At 39.3% G+C, this 15,051-nt stretch overlaps 1 protein-coding gene across 5 annotated transcripts in view; it reads right to left on the bottom strand.

The window, feature by feature from the left end:
- MAP3K19 (mitogen-activated protein kinase kinase kinase 19) overlaps positions 1–15,051 on the bottom strand; it is a 46,213-nt gene that overhangs the window by 8,654 nt on the left and 22,508 nt on the right. For 4 of the 5 annotated variants that reach the window (XM_036886657.2, XM_036886658.2, XM_057505656.1 and 1 more), the window contains 5 exons: positions 14,760–14,856; positions 11,025–11,103; positions 9,402–9,661; positions 4,670–4,713; positions 804–3,248 (listed from right to left, as the gene is read on the bottom strand). In XM_036886657.2, the coding sequence (XP_036742552.2) occupies positions 804–3,248; positions 4,670–4,713; positions 9,402–9,661; positions 11,025–11,103; positions 14,760–14,856 (2,925 nt within the window). The remainder of the gene's footprint in view (positions 1–803; positions 3,249–4,669; positions 4,714–9,401; positions 9,662–11,024; positions 11,104–14,759; positions 14,857–15,051) is intronic. The other variant, XM_057505657.1, reaches the window with a different exon arrangement.

Genomic DNA, 15,051 nt, shown 5'->3' with positions numbered 1-15,051 from the left:
ATCCTCTTATCATGTGATATAACCTGAGTTAGGGTTGAATAAATAATATTTCAGCTAAACCTACTGTTTCTGTCTTTAATATCTGAGTAGAATAGGAGGTTCATGTACATCAGTAGAAGTAAAACAAGTAAAACCCAAGCAACCACTGGTATTCTTTTTCACCATTCCCACCCCCATGCCAAGCAAATTAAAAAACAAATTTTTTCAGGATTATTGCTTATGCTTCCTTGAGAGCAATGGCTAATCCTTGTACCCACCATGTCTCTAGCTCTGCGCCTAGTGCCAGAAACACAGTAGGCATCAGTAATAATATATTTTGTTAAGGTAGTGGACCATCTGAGAGCAAATGCTCAGAAACAGGGAATCTTTGGGAAATGATCATTTCGAGTCTTCATGCTTTTTTATGGAATTAGATGATGAGCTACTTTAGGGGCCATGTTAACTTCTTTCTATATCACACATCCCCTAAAGCAATCCTTTACCCATAATCATCTCTCTGCTGAAGTTTGTTGATTGAACACATCGTTACTGAATAAAGTATCCATCTACTTAAATAGTTTTTCTATATTCAGCTACCCAAATTGTCATTGCAGTGTCAGGCAAGCTAAATTCCAAAAGAAGGGCAGCATAACAGAAGTGTCTTAGCCTGAGAGTCAGGGGACCTAGATTCCAAACGTGCAAGCAAACAATTGATTAAATGAGCTGTTTAGATGGATTCCTCATTTGAAAATGAGGGTTTTTGACCAGATTATCTCTGAGGTCCCTTCTCACCCCAACGAGTCTCTGATTCTAATTATACCAACCTGTATTTTGACATTTGTGGTCTCTCGGCCCAATTCTTGCATGGTGTTCCCTCTGAGGACAAGATTCGAGTTTTCAGGATCAGTTTCACTTGCCATTATTTGGCAAGAGTTGTTATCTTTCTCCTCCAGAGCTAGTAGTTCTGCAGCTAGACAACCTAATAGCTCATCTGTCAATTCTTCATTGTTTAGAGAGTCGAGAGTTTCTTGGGAAGTTGAATTTTCGTCATTTAAAGTTTTCCCAAACATTTGATATGTAATTGGATTACTAGCTAAACTATCATGATCCAAAGAACGTACCCAATGTTGATATGCCTGGGATGATGCACTTGATTGTTTCTCTTGGAAAGAGAATCTCATAAGTGTTTTAGATTTATCTGAAACACTATCAAACTCTACATCATTAGTTAAAATTTGGTTGTCATTTATTTTACCAAACAATGCTGTATTCTGCTTTTCCTGCTGTAAAGGGTTGTGGGAATTCTTCTCACTGGGTACTGCCCAGCTGTTTTCTGAGAGGACAGATGGGGTCTGGTGATGTAGCTCTTCAAGTTCATGCAGATCTCTGAGGCTTGTGGCCAGTATTTGATTGTTGGAAATGTCCCCTTCATCAGCAGACTCTTCCATGGAGACTTCTTCAACGATGGACAAATCTGAGACAGGCAGGAATTTGTTCTGCTCAGAGGACTGTTCATGAGTCTGAGCCAAGTTCATAGGCTGAACTTCATCTTCGGAAGATAGAAAGTCATTTCCTGAAGACTTTATCTGCCACTCTGGTTCTGAAATACCATCACCATTTTCAATGTCTTGTAGGTTGCTGCTTACAGCCTTGCACCCCTTTTCTTTAGAAATTAAAGTTTTGTGCTTTTGTTTAATGGCAAGTGAAGTCTTTGGTGGTTTAACGTGTGGTCTTTTCTGAGAAAGTCTTGTTCTGCCATTGCTGCTCCTCTCACTGTGGGAAGACTGACATTTATTGGCAATACATCTGCCTGATGGAGCTGAGCATATCTCTCGGTAATATTTGTTTTCATGCCGTTCAGCCTCTCGAATGTGACAATAAACAGGTGTCCCAAACATTTCATAGATTCCAGGCCCATTAGCAGTTGAATTGATTTCTTTGAACATGTCACTATACTTAAGATCTAGGTAATTTAGTCTTGGCTCTGTTGGTTGAACAGAGAGAGGAACAGAAGACTTTTTTATTCCTGGATTTTTACAGATGCAAGGAAATGATTGCTGTTGAGGTTTTAGAGCCCGGTAAGTTGATGGCTTCTTTTCTATTTGTGGCATTTTCCTTTGGAACTTGGGTGATTGCTGAGGTCTGGTTTCAATAAGCCCCAAAGCAGGGAAAACCTGAGTTTTGAGGCTGGTTGTATGCATGGTAGTTTTAATAGAAACATCAGTGGGAATCATGAAATTCTGGGGTGTCCTATTGCTGGTTTTGGTCTTTGAATCCAACTTATTTCTCTGAATTTTCACCTTATGCCTATCATTTTCTTGGTGTGCAAGTATGTTGAAGCTACTGTTGTTGTGCAGGACACCATTTCTTTTTTGGAGGCTTGGTTTGGCTATTGCTTGTTCCTTGGGAATTCTGTCTCCAGGGAAAGTGATGTGGATAAGAGGCACCATTCCATTTGTTTCTGGCTTGTTTGCCTCTGTTACTGATATTTTTATGTTTGTCTTTGTGCTGTGCTGACCTTCTGGGAGCTTTTCAATGGGGTCATCGGGGATTATGTTGGACAAGCTTTTAAGTATAGTATACTCTTCTAAAATATAATTTGGCTCAATTGCTTCACCTTTATGTACTGAAGCACTTTTTGAATCAGCACTATCATGTCTAGTCTCCTCATCCTGCCTTGGAGTTCTTTCTGAATGCCATGCTGTTTGGAATTTGATTGGCATGGTACATCCAACTTCTGAATCTTGTTCATAGTTTCTGGCCACTGAACCCTCTCTTTTCCCTGATGAAAGATGTTGAGAGTTCTCTTCTGTTTTTCTCATCTCACTAGCATGGCAGTCAATATCCACTTCCCTAACTGTAGGAAAACCGCCTTCTTTAAAGCTCTCAAAGGACACCAAAGAGTGCCCCTTTTCAGAGTGTGACATTTCCAATTTGTCACATCCTTCTGTTTCCTTCGATTTCCTATGCTCCCCCATCTCCGGGTGTTGTCGGTGATGGTTAGACTTCCAAAAAGAGTACATGTTTCTGGACCAAATAGAGCTATCAGAAGATGGGAGAGTTTGATCCACACACACTTTCCACGGGGTGTCCTGATGCTTGTTTGATGGTCTAAACTCATCACATCGACTAACAGGCTCTAGGAGCTTAGGTGTAGAGGAAAGGAGGCTTGGAATATTCCTTTCTCTCTCTTTTAGATCTTTGTGATTTGGGGGGATAGTTAGGAGACCAGATCTCATGGGCAAGAGTGGCAATGGTGGAAGAAGAAACTAAAAGGAAAGAGAAACAGCTAATTAATGTAGAAACATGTATGCGTGCCACAGTAACTCGTTTGAAGTAACCTGAAAAGATTCTAAAATTCTTCCTAGGAAGGCCTTTAAAGTACAAACCATCCTGGAGACCACATTTTAAAAACTAAAAGCTCATTCCCAATGATACTTTTCTTTTTAGAACCAAGGTAAAATAATACTTTTAAAACCCAAGATTATCATACAGATTCATGATTATATATTTAAAACAAAGTCCCTATAATGTAAACATTAGACATTTTAAGATAAAACATTGTATTTCCTTTTTTAGTTTTCATAGAATTGATCTAAGATTCTAAAAATTCCCACTTAAGACTGCTTAAAATTAGTTACATTTACTTTAACAACGATCATTAGGTTATAGAGTAACTTAGAACTTGTATCCAGAACAGAATTGTTTCTTATTGTTTTGCTGAACTGTTTTGTTGCGGGTGGCTTATAAATGTGCCACACCATACACTTGAAAGTTACCAATCCTGAATGGTTTTTAATTCTTTGCCCTCCCCAACTATTTTCAAACTTAGCCTGTTGTTATTATTATTATCCACTAGAGGTCAGTGTAACCCAATATATAAAATTTCACTTTCTGGTCATTAAGCTATGAACTCCAACTTAATGCTTGTTTTCCTTGTGGCATTTTCCTGTGTATACAGATGTGATACCTAACTACATCAGAGTATTTATAGAAACTGATTATGGAACATGAGCTCTCATAATTGAAAACTATATGTTTAATTTTCATTCTATTGCCACCTGTGTGTAAGAAGAAAGGACAAGGAAAGGAACCTGACACTAAAAACACAGGTGTTAGAAACAGGTGAGCTGCAGTGGAATCCCCCACTTTTACTGCTGAGATGATTTTCCTCCATCTCTCAAAAATAACTTACAAAATACAGACAGATTCTCCCAGTGCTTAAATTTTATGTATACATATATGCCAATAAACTCCTTTTTATGATACTTGTCAGTACTTAACGCATTTTCCCAAAGGCTTATGGAATATAGAAGAGTCAGACAGTTGAGATAATTGCAAGGATCCTTCCAAATTCCTTACTTATAAGTTAGATAACTAGGAAAATCTTACCACTACTGGAAAAAAGAATTACCTAATTTCTAGATATGTTACAAGAAGACAAAATATGTCTAGAAGAGATGCTTACCTCATTATGTAAAGAACAGGAAAACCCAGAAAAGAAATGTACATGGCAAAGTATAATTTTCCAAAAAGTAATTTGCTGCTATATAAACTATACGTCAGTTGTTCTTTTTCCAGGATGTAATTACTGAGGATTTTGGTTCTGAGTTCTCTGATACAATTTGTCTCTAACGACGAAGTTCTTTAGTTGTAATTCCGAAGTCAAAAATGCTAAAACTAATCTTACCTCTATTCTTCGACTACTGTTCTTCACATCAGAGGAAGAAAACTCTATAGCACGAAAAAAATAATAATAGTTAGATATTCTTAGTAGTAGAGTGAACACAGTCAGTCTTGAGCAAGAATTTGGGGATGGAGTGATCTTGGTGCTGAGATTTGAGGAAAAGTCGAATTAGAAGTTTTTCCCAGTGTAATCCAGGATAAGAAATGAAATGGGTTTTATTGCCATGGGATAAGTGAACAGCTCCTGGGAAAATAAGCCTCTGAATCTCTCTGAAGCAATACATTGTCTCTCATTTTCAAGACATGTTTATCATTCAATCATCTTCTAGCCTAGAGTCCTAGTGCTTTTTGCTCAGAAAGCCTGAACCATGCAGAAATATGAAAATATTCATGGATGTATAATTGCCTCCCCACAGTTGCTTGAACTCAAGCATGAGATAGATCAGAAATTCTGAAGGGGAGATACGGGGAAAGGGGAGATGGGCTTTAGTAGGTAGAGTAAAACCAAGTTGTCTTCTTACCAAAAAGTCAGAATGTTCCCTAAAAGTTCACCCACCACCAGAGCTTGGAGCGGAAGCTGTAAGCACCAATGTGTCAAGGGTCAAATCAGGTCATGTAAATGGATAAGTGGGACAGGTAGGGACAGTGGTGAACTGAAAACATATGCCCCAACTAAAGGGACACCCATTACCCAGTTCCAATTGACGTCCATTCCAGATGTCCAGTCCAGCACTTCTAGATCTTCTAATTGTCAAGAGAAGTCAGAGAGCCAGAGACTTGATGTGAAATCTCCCTCCTGAGCTCCTTTTTTTTTAAATGCTCTGAAGGCCAAACAAAGTGTGTCCATGGGTCTATTTTAGACACAAGCTGCTATTTCAAAATCTCACTTAGAAACCTGCCTCTCTAAGATGTAACACAGGTAAAAAAGCCATTTTCAGGTGAAAAATGGTCACCCAAGAAGAAGATCCCAGTAAGAGTGGGCACAGGCATTTCCTCAGCCACAGCTGGCCAAGGCACCTCCCCCCAATCCTTTATGCATTTATTCAACAAATATTTATTGAGTGCCTGCTGGGTGGCTGATACTATCCCAGAAGATAGCAGTATAGTTGTGAACAAGACAAAATGCTTGCCCTCATAGAAGTCATGTTCTGGAGGTTGAAATTTCCTGTTGAAAAGACACTACAAGTTAATACCAGAAATACAACTGAATATAATTTATAGTTGGGTGCATATGTATGACGTACTGAGTTTAAAACAACAAAAACAAAAACTTTCAGGTATTATTATTAACATGGAGCTGAATATTATCCAGTGTCTGTAAGGAATAACATGAGGCAGAAAATAACTAAAATACTCCTGGTGAGAATGTGGAGGTAAGATCTGTCTGGTAGATGGTTTGGCAATACATGTTGAGAGCCTTTTACATACTTCCAGCTAAAACACTGAATGGGCAAATTTTTCTCCACTCTCTTCACAAACCTCACTAAAATGACATAAAGGAACTTTTTAAACATGAAAATAAGGACAACAACCCAGAGGATAAAACAGCAGATAAGCAACCGCATCAACAACATTTTGGACAGTGAGAACTATGGATGAGTAACAACTGATCCGTTCGCAGCTTTCTCTGTTCTGCTCAGTGCCTGCAGGGAGAGAACGCAAGGAGAAAGAAGAGCCCCAGGAAGGAGCAGGAATGGCCAGTGCCTGTTTCCTCTGAAGGTAGGGATGCAGGTGAGGCTGAAACAAAGGGTTGCTTGTAAGTCCCTGTGAGGAGTAGGTTCTAAATTCTCTGCCCTGCCTCCTTGTCAGGAGTTGCTCTTCTCTGTTCACGGCAGATGGTGGAAAGCACAGTCTCTGGAGAGCTTGAAGCAAAGATGCAAAGGAGTTAGGAACAGCAGAGAGCAGAAATGAGGTGCTGGAGTGAAAATACAAGGATAAAGTGAAAGCCTGCACGCTGATAGCCTTAACCTACAGGCAGGGGCTTGGATGACTGGTCTCTAGGGAACTAGCTGAGGGAAAAGCCCAGCTGTGCACCCTGACACTCAGTAAATCCCTCTCCCAACCATCCAGGTCTTTGCCCATTCAACAAGTCCCCTGGGCACCCAGCACTGGATCAACTGATACATGAGGTCAGGGATCAACTGATACAGGAGGAAACCCCCTCTGTAAAAATACAGAGAACAAAGCCAAGTGAAAGAAAGAAAAAAATTCAAAGGAAATAGAGACAATGAAAAACAACCCATTGATACACTTCATGCACCCTTCCTCAGGAAGCTCCTGGAAAATGTACTCCGCTGAAATGAGAAAGTAACACAACGAAGAGGATGCCATGGGTCCAGTACACAGAGGCCCAAGACAGCAGGAGGCCAAGGCAAGTGATGAGAGAATCCTAGAAAGACAGCCTGAATTGAGGAGCATTTTACAGGCCCATCAGACAGAATGGGGATGAATTAGGGACAGATATAGAAAGTAAGCAGATGATGAAATGAGGCATCTATAAACAATGATATAATAATATAATGTATACATTGCATAAATACCTAGTGTAATCATAGCACACTATAAAGCTCAACTGTGAATATGTTACCTAGTCATAATAATGGAGATTTAAAAAAATTTTTTAACACAAAGATTGAGAAGATTGGGGATTACCTGTGTGTGAGGAGAATAATGTAGAAGTGTTAAATCCTAATAGATAAGGTCAAAACTGAACAATCAAGCAATAGTATTATAAACATGTTATTTAGAAATATGACAGTGTACATGTTATTTAGAAATGTGACAGTGCATTCTAGAAAAGTGACTTATACTTCTTATTTCTTATTTTTTTCCCATCTGCTTTTTCTGAATTTGTCTTAAACAACATATATTGTCTAATTATTTTTTTTTTAAAAAAGAAGAACAAATACTGACCTGGGGAACCCCAGTTGACACTTTCAGACAAGATCGTAACACCTGTAGAGCAGCTGCCATTACAGAACACTGACCTAGTCAAGTTTATTCTTGTCTGGGTACAGTTACTTTTGGTACATCTTCAGATGTAACAAGATTCTCTTTGGTTGGGCTAGGAGAAGAGGATCTTTCCTCCATCTCCAGTTCAGTGTCTCCATCCATCTTTCCTCCAGCTTGTACCTGCACCAATTGCCTCTCCTTTACTCTAAACCCACCTCCACTACAAGACTAAATATGTTCATCCTTTTTTCCCCTCATAACTAAAGTGGGCCTCAGATGGAAGGTATGCTCTGTGAACACAGATGGCATGGTGCCTAAAAGCATGCCAGCATCAGAGACAGGTGGTCCAGGTTAAAACCAGCCCCTGTGGCTACTTGACCTGAGCATGCACTTATCTCTTGAGACCTCAGTTTGCCCATGTGTACAACAGGTATGCTAATGTTACTTATATCAGTGGACATTTGTGCCTTGCAACACTAGGCACTTGGTATATGGTTATTGTTGTTATTATTAATTCAATATGCACATTTTTATAGTTATAGACTGATCTGGTGCTAAGTGCTCAGAGATTCAATGGTTTTTGCCTTTGTAATCTGTTGAGGAGAAGCACATAAGCAAATGGTGATAATTCAGCCTGATGAATGTTATGTTGCAGATAAAGCCAGGATCCTATGGGAGTTTAAAGGAATGGTGACTCATCCAGTCTTAGAGAGGTTCAGGAGGACTTCCCAGAGGAAGTGGTATCTAAGGTAGAACCTTAAGAATAGCACAATGTTCCAGCAGTAAAAAACAGTATGTGCAAGTATTCACGTATTCGTTCTGGGAATGGAAGGCATTTGGTAGTACCATTTATCATACTGAGGAAGAGTGGCAGGATAGGAGGGCTGCTGAGAGCTGGGAGCTGACTTTGTAAACTTCAAGGATAAGACCCTGGGTCTACTTCACAGTCTAGACCTGATATTAACACCTTTACTTACAGCCTATCAAACCACTACCTCAACATCATGTTAAGGGAAATAGCCAGGTACAAAAGGACAAATACTGTATGATTCCACTTTTGTGAAGTACCTAGATAGTCAAATTCATAGAGACAGAAAATAAAATCATGGCTACCAGGGGCTACAGGGGAGAATGGGGAGTTACAGTTTAATAGGTATAGCACTTCGGTTTTGCAAGATGAAAAAGTTCTGGGAATGGATAGTGGTGATGGTTGCACAACAGTGTGAAGGTACTTAATGCCACTAAACTGTATGCTTAAATGGTTAAAACAGTAAATGTATGTGTGTATACTTTATCACATAAAAACTTTTTAATTGTTTTTAAAAAACACTGCTTCATTTAAATTTCACTTAAGTGCTACCCTTCCCTCCAATCTTACAATAATAATGCTACTTTTTCCTTTCTTTGGTGAGATGCCTTTCAGTTCTTCTGCTGCCCAATCCCCCTCATTGCAATAAGCCAGTCAGTGCAACCTTCTGGACTTCAGGGTTGTCCCTGGTGGTTTAGGCTGATTGGTTTAGGACAGTGGTAGGCAAATATCAAAGACAGCATTGGCCTAAAGGGAATGCTGGCATCAGTTCTGCTATCTGGTAAATAAGTCTCAGGCTAATCAAATCCTAGAAGAAAGCATGCTTGGTGTAAGTAGGCCCCCAAGATTCCCACAGATAAACGTTAACCAAATATGAGTCACAGTAAAGATTTTCAAACATGCGAGAAAAAGATAAGTAAATAAATAGGTGGTGACTGAAGAATAAAGGAATCACTTTGTCATTCATTGACCTCACCTTCAGATTTTCTTTGCTGCTCCTTCAGAAAGTAAGGAACATCTTCTCCAGCTGCAGACTTGGTAACCTTTGGTTCTAAGCAAGGTCTTGGCAACAAAAAGCCCAAGTTCTCATCACAGAGCTCCTTGGAATGCTCCTCTTTCTTCAGAAGCAAGGGCTGCGTGGTCAGCATCTTTGTCCTGAAATCCACCACCTCAGTTTCACTTGGAAAAGAAACAGAATGGGCTCTTGCCCATTCTTGATGCACTGAGGTTATCTGACTAAAAGGGGTAGAAAGAGTTTGATTCATTGATTGATTGTTTTTACTGAAGCATAGGTGACATACAATATATGATTTGACGATTACACACATTAGTAAGTGTAGTTAGCATCTGTCACCATACAAAGATATTACAATATTATTAACCATACTCCCTATGCTACTTTCATTCCCATGACTAATTTATTTTATAATTGGAAGCTTGTCCCTCTTTATCGCCTTCACCTATTTCCTCCACCCTCTCACCCTCCTCCCCTATGGCAACCACCAGTCTTTTCTCTGTGTTTTAGTCTATTTCTGTTTTGTTTGCTTGTTTGTTTTGATTTTTAGATTCCACATATAAATGAAATGGTATTTGTCTTTCTCTGCCTGGCTTATTTCACTTAGCCTAATACCCCTGAGGACCATCCATGTTGTGGAAAAAGGCAAGATTTCATTCAGAAGTGGTTTGATTTAAAACTATCTATCCCCCAGATATTTTGGATCTCTGCTCAGATTAGGCTGACATCACTAGAAAATTTGGAGAACTATTTCCAAATGGCAGTGCTGAGTGGAATGGCTGTATTCCTGAAAGGACAAGACTTCTCTCTGTAACTTACTCCCCACCCTTACTTACTCCCAGTCCCTCTTTCCTTGAGCAGAGAAATCACAGGGGCAAACGGCAGGCATAGGGGATGCACCCTTTTACTTCTCCCAAGGCATTAACTGGCCCAGCACTTCTTAAACTATCTCTGATGAAAGACCAGTTTTAAAATTCTCTAGTCCATTGTGGACTGAAACTTTTGTAAAATGTAATAAAAGTGAGTTGCTACAAAAATGAAATGAAAATAAAAAATGTGAGAACAAGCCCCAATTGTTTCACTATCAGACCAATGAAGATAAAATTACTTCATCAAATTGCTATACCATTTTTCAAATGTTTAGATTTCCAAGTTCTATACTGACTTCACCATGGACTGGTCATGGAAAGACCACAGAACTACATTTTGAAGAGCACTGCTTTAGGGTCAACAGACTATAGCCCAGGGGCCAAATCTAGCTCCCCTTCTCTTTTAATTTCATTGGCTAGCCACCACACCTATTTGTTTTCACCCATTTGTCTATGGCCGCATTCAGGGTACAAGGGAAGAACTGAATCACTGCAACAGAGGCCTATGACCCCCAAAGCCTAAAATATTTATTATTTGGTTCCTGCCACAAGAATATTTATTACAATCCCTTCTTTAGAGTGGTTTTGGAGGCGGGGGTGGAGGGGTGGGGAGGTGGGAGGATGGGGGGTGGGCTTGAATTACTAAAAATTTATTGCCAATTTAAGTACAAAAGTACTTAAATTCCAATCTAACCTTTCAAAGAATATTCCTTACTTGTTTTCTTGTAAATCTTCTTGACTCATTTCTTGGGGACAACTGACATCTCTTGGAAAAGTAACAATAATCTCAACACCTATAGAAATGCATGACAATAAAAGAAAGAAAAAGATAGTAATGAATTCCAGTGGTAACTGGGAATCAAGTATGTTATTTTTAGTTATTTAGCTAATCTGTTCTTAATGATTACAGAATGGAAATTAACCGGGGACTGAGGTTTAACAATCTTTGTATCTTTCCTGTCCAATATATGATAGGTCCTAATAAATGCTTGCTTAAAGAGAAAAAAAAATTGTATAACAAAACTTTCCTGATGTCAAATAAAGTGTTTTCTTCCTGGATGGAGAGAACAAGGTTCCACTTAGGTAAAGTGTAACTAATAATGATACCTACTTCACAGGACTGTGGTGAGATTTAAGTAAGATAATTTTTGTTGCCCTGGGGAAACTTGCTTCATATTGTACTTTTGGTAATCTATCTCATTCTATAGAATGATTCCCAGTATATCCCTTTAGACAGAAAGTTCCAACTTGTAGAATCAATGCTTGCTTATAATACAACATATCAAGCAAATTCACATAAGAAACTAATGTGAACCACATCCAAATTGCCCATACTTTAAGGTTTGTCCATTGGATTTTTGTCATTCCATCCAAACTTTTATTTAGAATATGCTAAGCCCAACTCTCTGTGCTGAAGATAGAGAAATACACAAGGGGCAGCTGTAGCCCTAGTAGAGATGACAAATAAGAGAGCAAATGTAGCAAGGTAAGCACTGTGGTAGAGGTGTGCAAACAGTGTGGGAACAGAGAGGAGTATCCTTCTAGGAGGACACAGTGTTTGTCCCAGTAGTCAGTCCTATCTGTGTATTTGTCAGAGCCACTGACTCGGTCTGCACAGCCTACAGGAGCCATGGTTATCATGAGCTCCACTGAGCCAATGTTGGGGAAGACGTAGAGCAGAGAAGGTAAGAGTAAGGTGTGAGTCAGACAGATCCAGGCCTCTGTCTCTCCTCTGCCCCTTCTTGGGTGACCTCGGGAATGTTATTTAATAGCTATGATCAACAGCATTAGCTCAAAAGTTTTAGTGTTTTTAAAAGACTTTGGATATTTTGTCAAATGCATAGGCCCAGCAGAGTGAAAGTATTTTTATTGCTCAATTTTTATGCCTGTGTTATTTATGAGACTAATACATTTAAAAAATATTAGTAAACATTTCCAAAAGGAACGGTTTTGTTTACAATCACGCAAATGATAATAGTATTTGCTATCTTTGTCATCCAATATTAAATTTTGTGGTACCACAAAAATGTATCTTACTCTGGTTTGCTTGATGTTTTTCAAATAAGACAACATGATTGCATGTTTTCTAATATTATACAGCAGCAAGAATACGTCTGTAAGAATGAAGTTTCCTTGGAACAGCCCATTTCTTTTTTTTAACTTTTCAAAGATCCTACCACTGCACTATTTCTGTAACACAAAATGAAAGGTTTGCAATTATAAAGCTGGAAGGAACTTAGAGGTCATCTGACCCAAACCCTGGATTTTAGAGACAAGCTGATAGCCATGAGGTGACACGCTCCCAGCCGTTCTCGTACTTGAAAGGAAGATGGATGTCTATCACAACATTTTTGTAGTCAGCCTTGAGTGCACAAACCTAGCTGACAATATTAGAGTAAAAGAAACACACACACAGCATACATTCCTAATAACTTCACTGTCAGTGAAAAGGATGTTCTAGTACAAAGGCTAGACGCAATTAAAACTTTGCTGTGGAGGTTATTTAAACTGTGCAGAGCATATCTGTGTGAACATGTTCTTAAGAACAACTCTACTTTTGCTGACTGAGGACTAACAAACCCAGAATATTTTTGAGCAAATTTAATGTGCTAAAAAATTGCTAATTTGTTGATTTCAGAACTGTTAATTGGCTGATTTCTTCTTCAAACCAAGAAACAAAGATACAATAAGCTAGTATAAGAAATACTTGCCTTTTCGTAAACTATTAAAAGCTAATGGCCCCATCCTGATTGTTGTTCCTAAATGGGGGGAAGAAAAAGACTGTAGAATGTGCTGACTGTAAGCAGCTGCTCTCTGTTTTGTCTATGGCATACTGGGCATACTGTGAGTGGTTGTGGTGGCCTCTGAACCTACCCAGTGGGCCAGGAAAGGTGGTTCATTGTCACATGTGAAAAGTAAAACACTCCTATCTGAGTGCATCTTTCCATGTAAGAAGATGTAAATTAACTCTACCAGAAAATGTTATTGCAGAGAGAAACTAAAAGGCAACATCGAAACATAGCTGGAAACATAATTTCTTCAAGAAGAGGTGAAAATGATATCCAAAAAGCCAGAAAATGACTTTAATTTGTTAATGGTAAATGAGATTTAAAGACACATTGATATTTAAGATGAATATAATGCACAATAATGCCCCAAGCATTTTTATCTCAGACTTTGTGACTTAAAAGAGTAACCAGCTCAACTGAAGACTCTACCAATGATGAGAGGAAAACTTATCAGGAACATAATTGCTTCTTTCAAATTTTTAATCCAATTTATTAAAGCTTAAAACTGCAAGAGTCAAGAGCATAGTGATGATATTATGTAAGTTTTATAACTCCTATATGAAAACCTAAAATATCATCAACTGATTTAAAAAGAATTACTAGTAAGTCATCTCCAAATTGAGGTGAATAAACAAATTATTTAACCTCTTGGAAGGTACCTGGGATACAGTTGGGCTTCTAAGAAGTCCCCTTTGAAGTGTTTGAAAGCCAAGGATTGTGTGGAAGGGGACCAGGATTTGTTTATTTTAAGGAGGTCTTTCAAGATTAATTCATGGTGTTAATCATTTCAAGCATTACTAAATTATCTCTGCCCCCAGCACGGACAAGCTTTGGAGAATTTGAGAAAAGCAGAGCTCCCCGGGTAAGGACAGCATCGCCCAAGGGACCAAAGCCGACAGCGGCTGGGCCAGGACTGCCACACTCAGGGAGGGTCGAGGCATGCGGAAAAAGAGACACCCAGAGAGGGCAGCTTCCCAGGAGTGCTGGAGGTGGCAGTCAGAAAACTGTCAGGGTGGAATTGGAGCAGTTCGAATAAACATTTAATTTAAGATATGTATAGGCCAGTAGATGATGGACAAATGTGACTGCTGTGGTGACTATTTTCTTAAGTGGGAATCCGCAAATACCTTGTGGTGTGTGAAATGCAAGGCCACTCGTGGGCTTGACAAGAGAACATATTTGGAATGGGTGCTGTTCAGGAAAGTTCCAGACTTACGAGTAAAAGACTGAGACTGGAGGCACTGTGTCTTGTTCAGCATCCCCCACCCTTTCCTCCCCTCAAGGAGGAGCTCTGGGATAACGGCTGATGGGGAAGTGCTTGGTTGTGGAAAAGAACAGATCCCTGGAGCTGGCAGAAACTTCTGAGAGCAAAGAAATGGAGGGAAAGACATCAGACAGAAAGAAAAGGGGCAGAGAATGGCTGGCTGAGCTGGAATGGTTGGAATAAAAAGGAGACAAGAAGAGGTATGGCCATTTTTGCAGGGCAAGTCGCCAAGACTCACTGATTCAGATACAGATCAAAGGATAGAATTATGAGTGGATTTTCTCCTCCTTTGTGTTTCTCTTGTGTTTTCAAACTCTTGACTGAGCAATATTGAAATTAGAGGGAAAATCCAAATAATGTTATTTTTGTAAACACATCAAGGACAGAAGTCAGATACCTTCTGTCCTGGGTTGCCAATCTCGTCCATCACCGCTTGGATCTCCTTCTTCACTAACCAGAAAGGAATGAGAGCTGTCATCATCTTGGTCAAACTCCTAAAATATCATAAAACAGAAATTCAGTTACTCAATGTCCTACCTTGTTGGCAGAGTGAATGTTGATTTTTCGAGGCTGAAGTTTCATACCATCGGTTCCCTTTAAGCTGGATAAAGTATTTAATACTAAAATGATAGGAAAGCATCAGCCCCTGGAGCACCAGGCCCAGACAGACATGGATGTGATTCACTGTA

Source organism: Manis pentadactyla, chromosome 8, assembly GCF_030020395.1.
Source record: "Manis pentadactyla isolate mManPen7 chromosome 8, mManPen7.hap1, whole genome shotgun sequence".
NCBI lineage: Eukaryota > Metazoa > Chordata > Mammalia > Pholidota > Manidae > Manis > Manis pentadactyla.
This window is presented reverse-complemented; position numbering and strand designations above follow the sequence as displayed.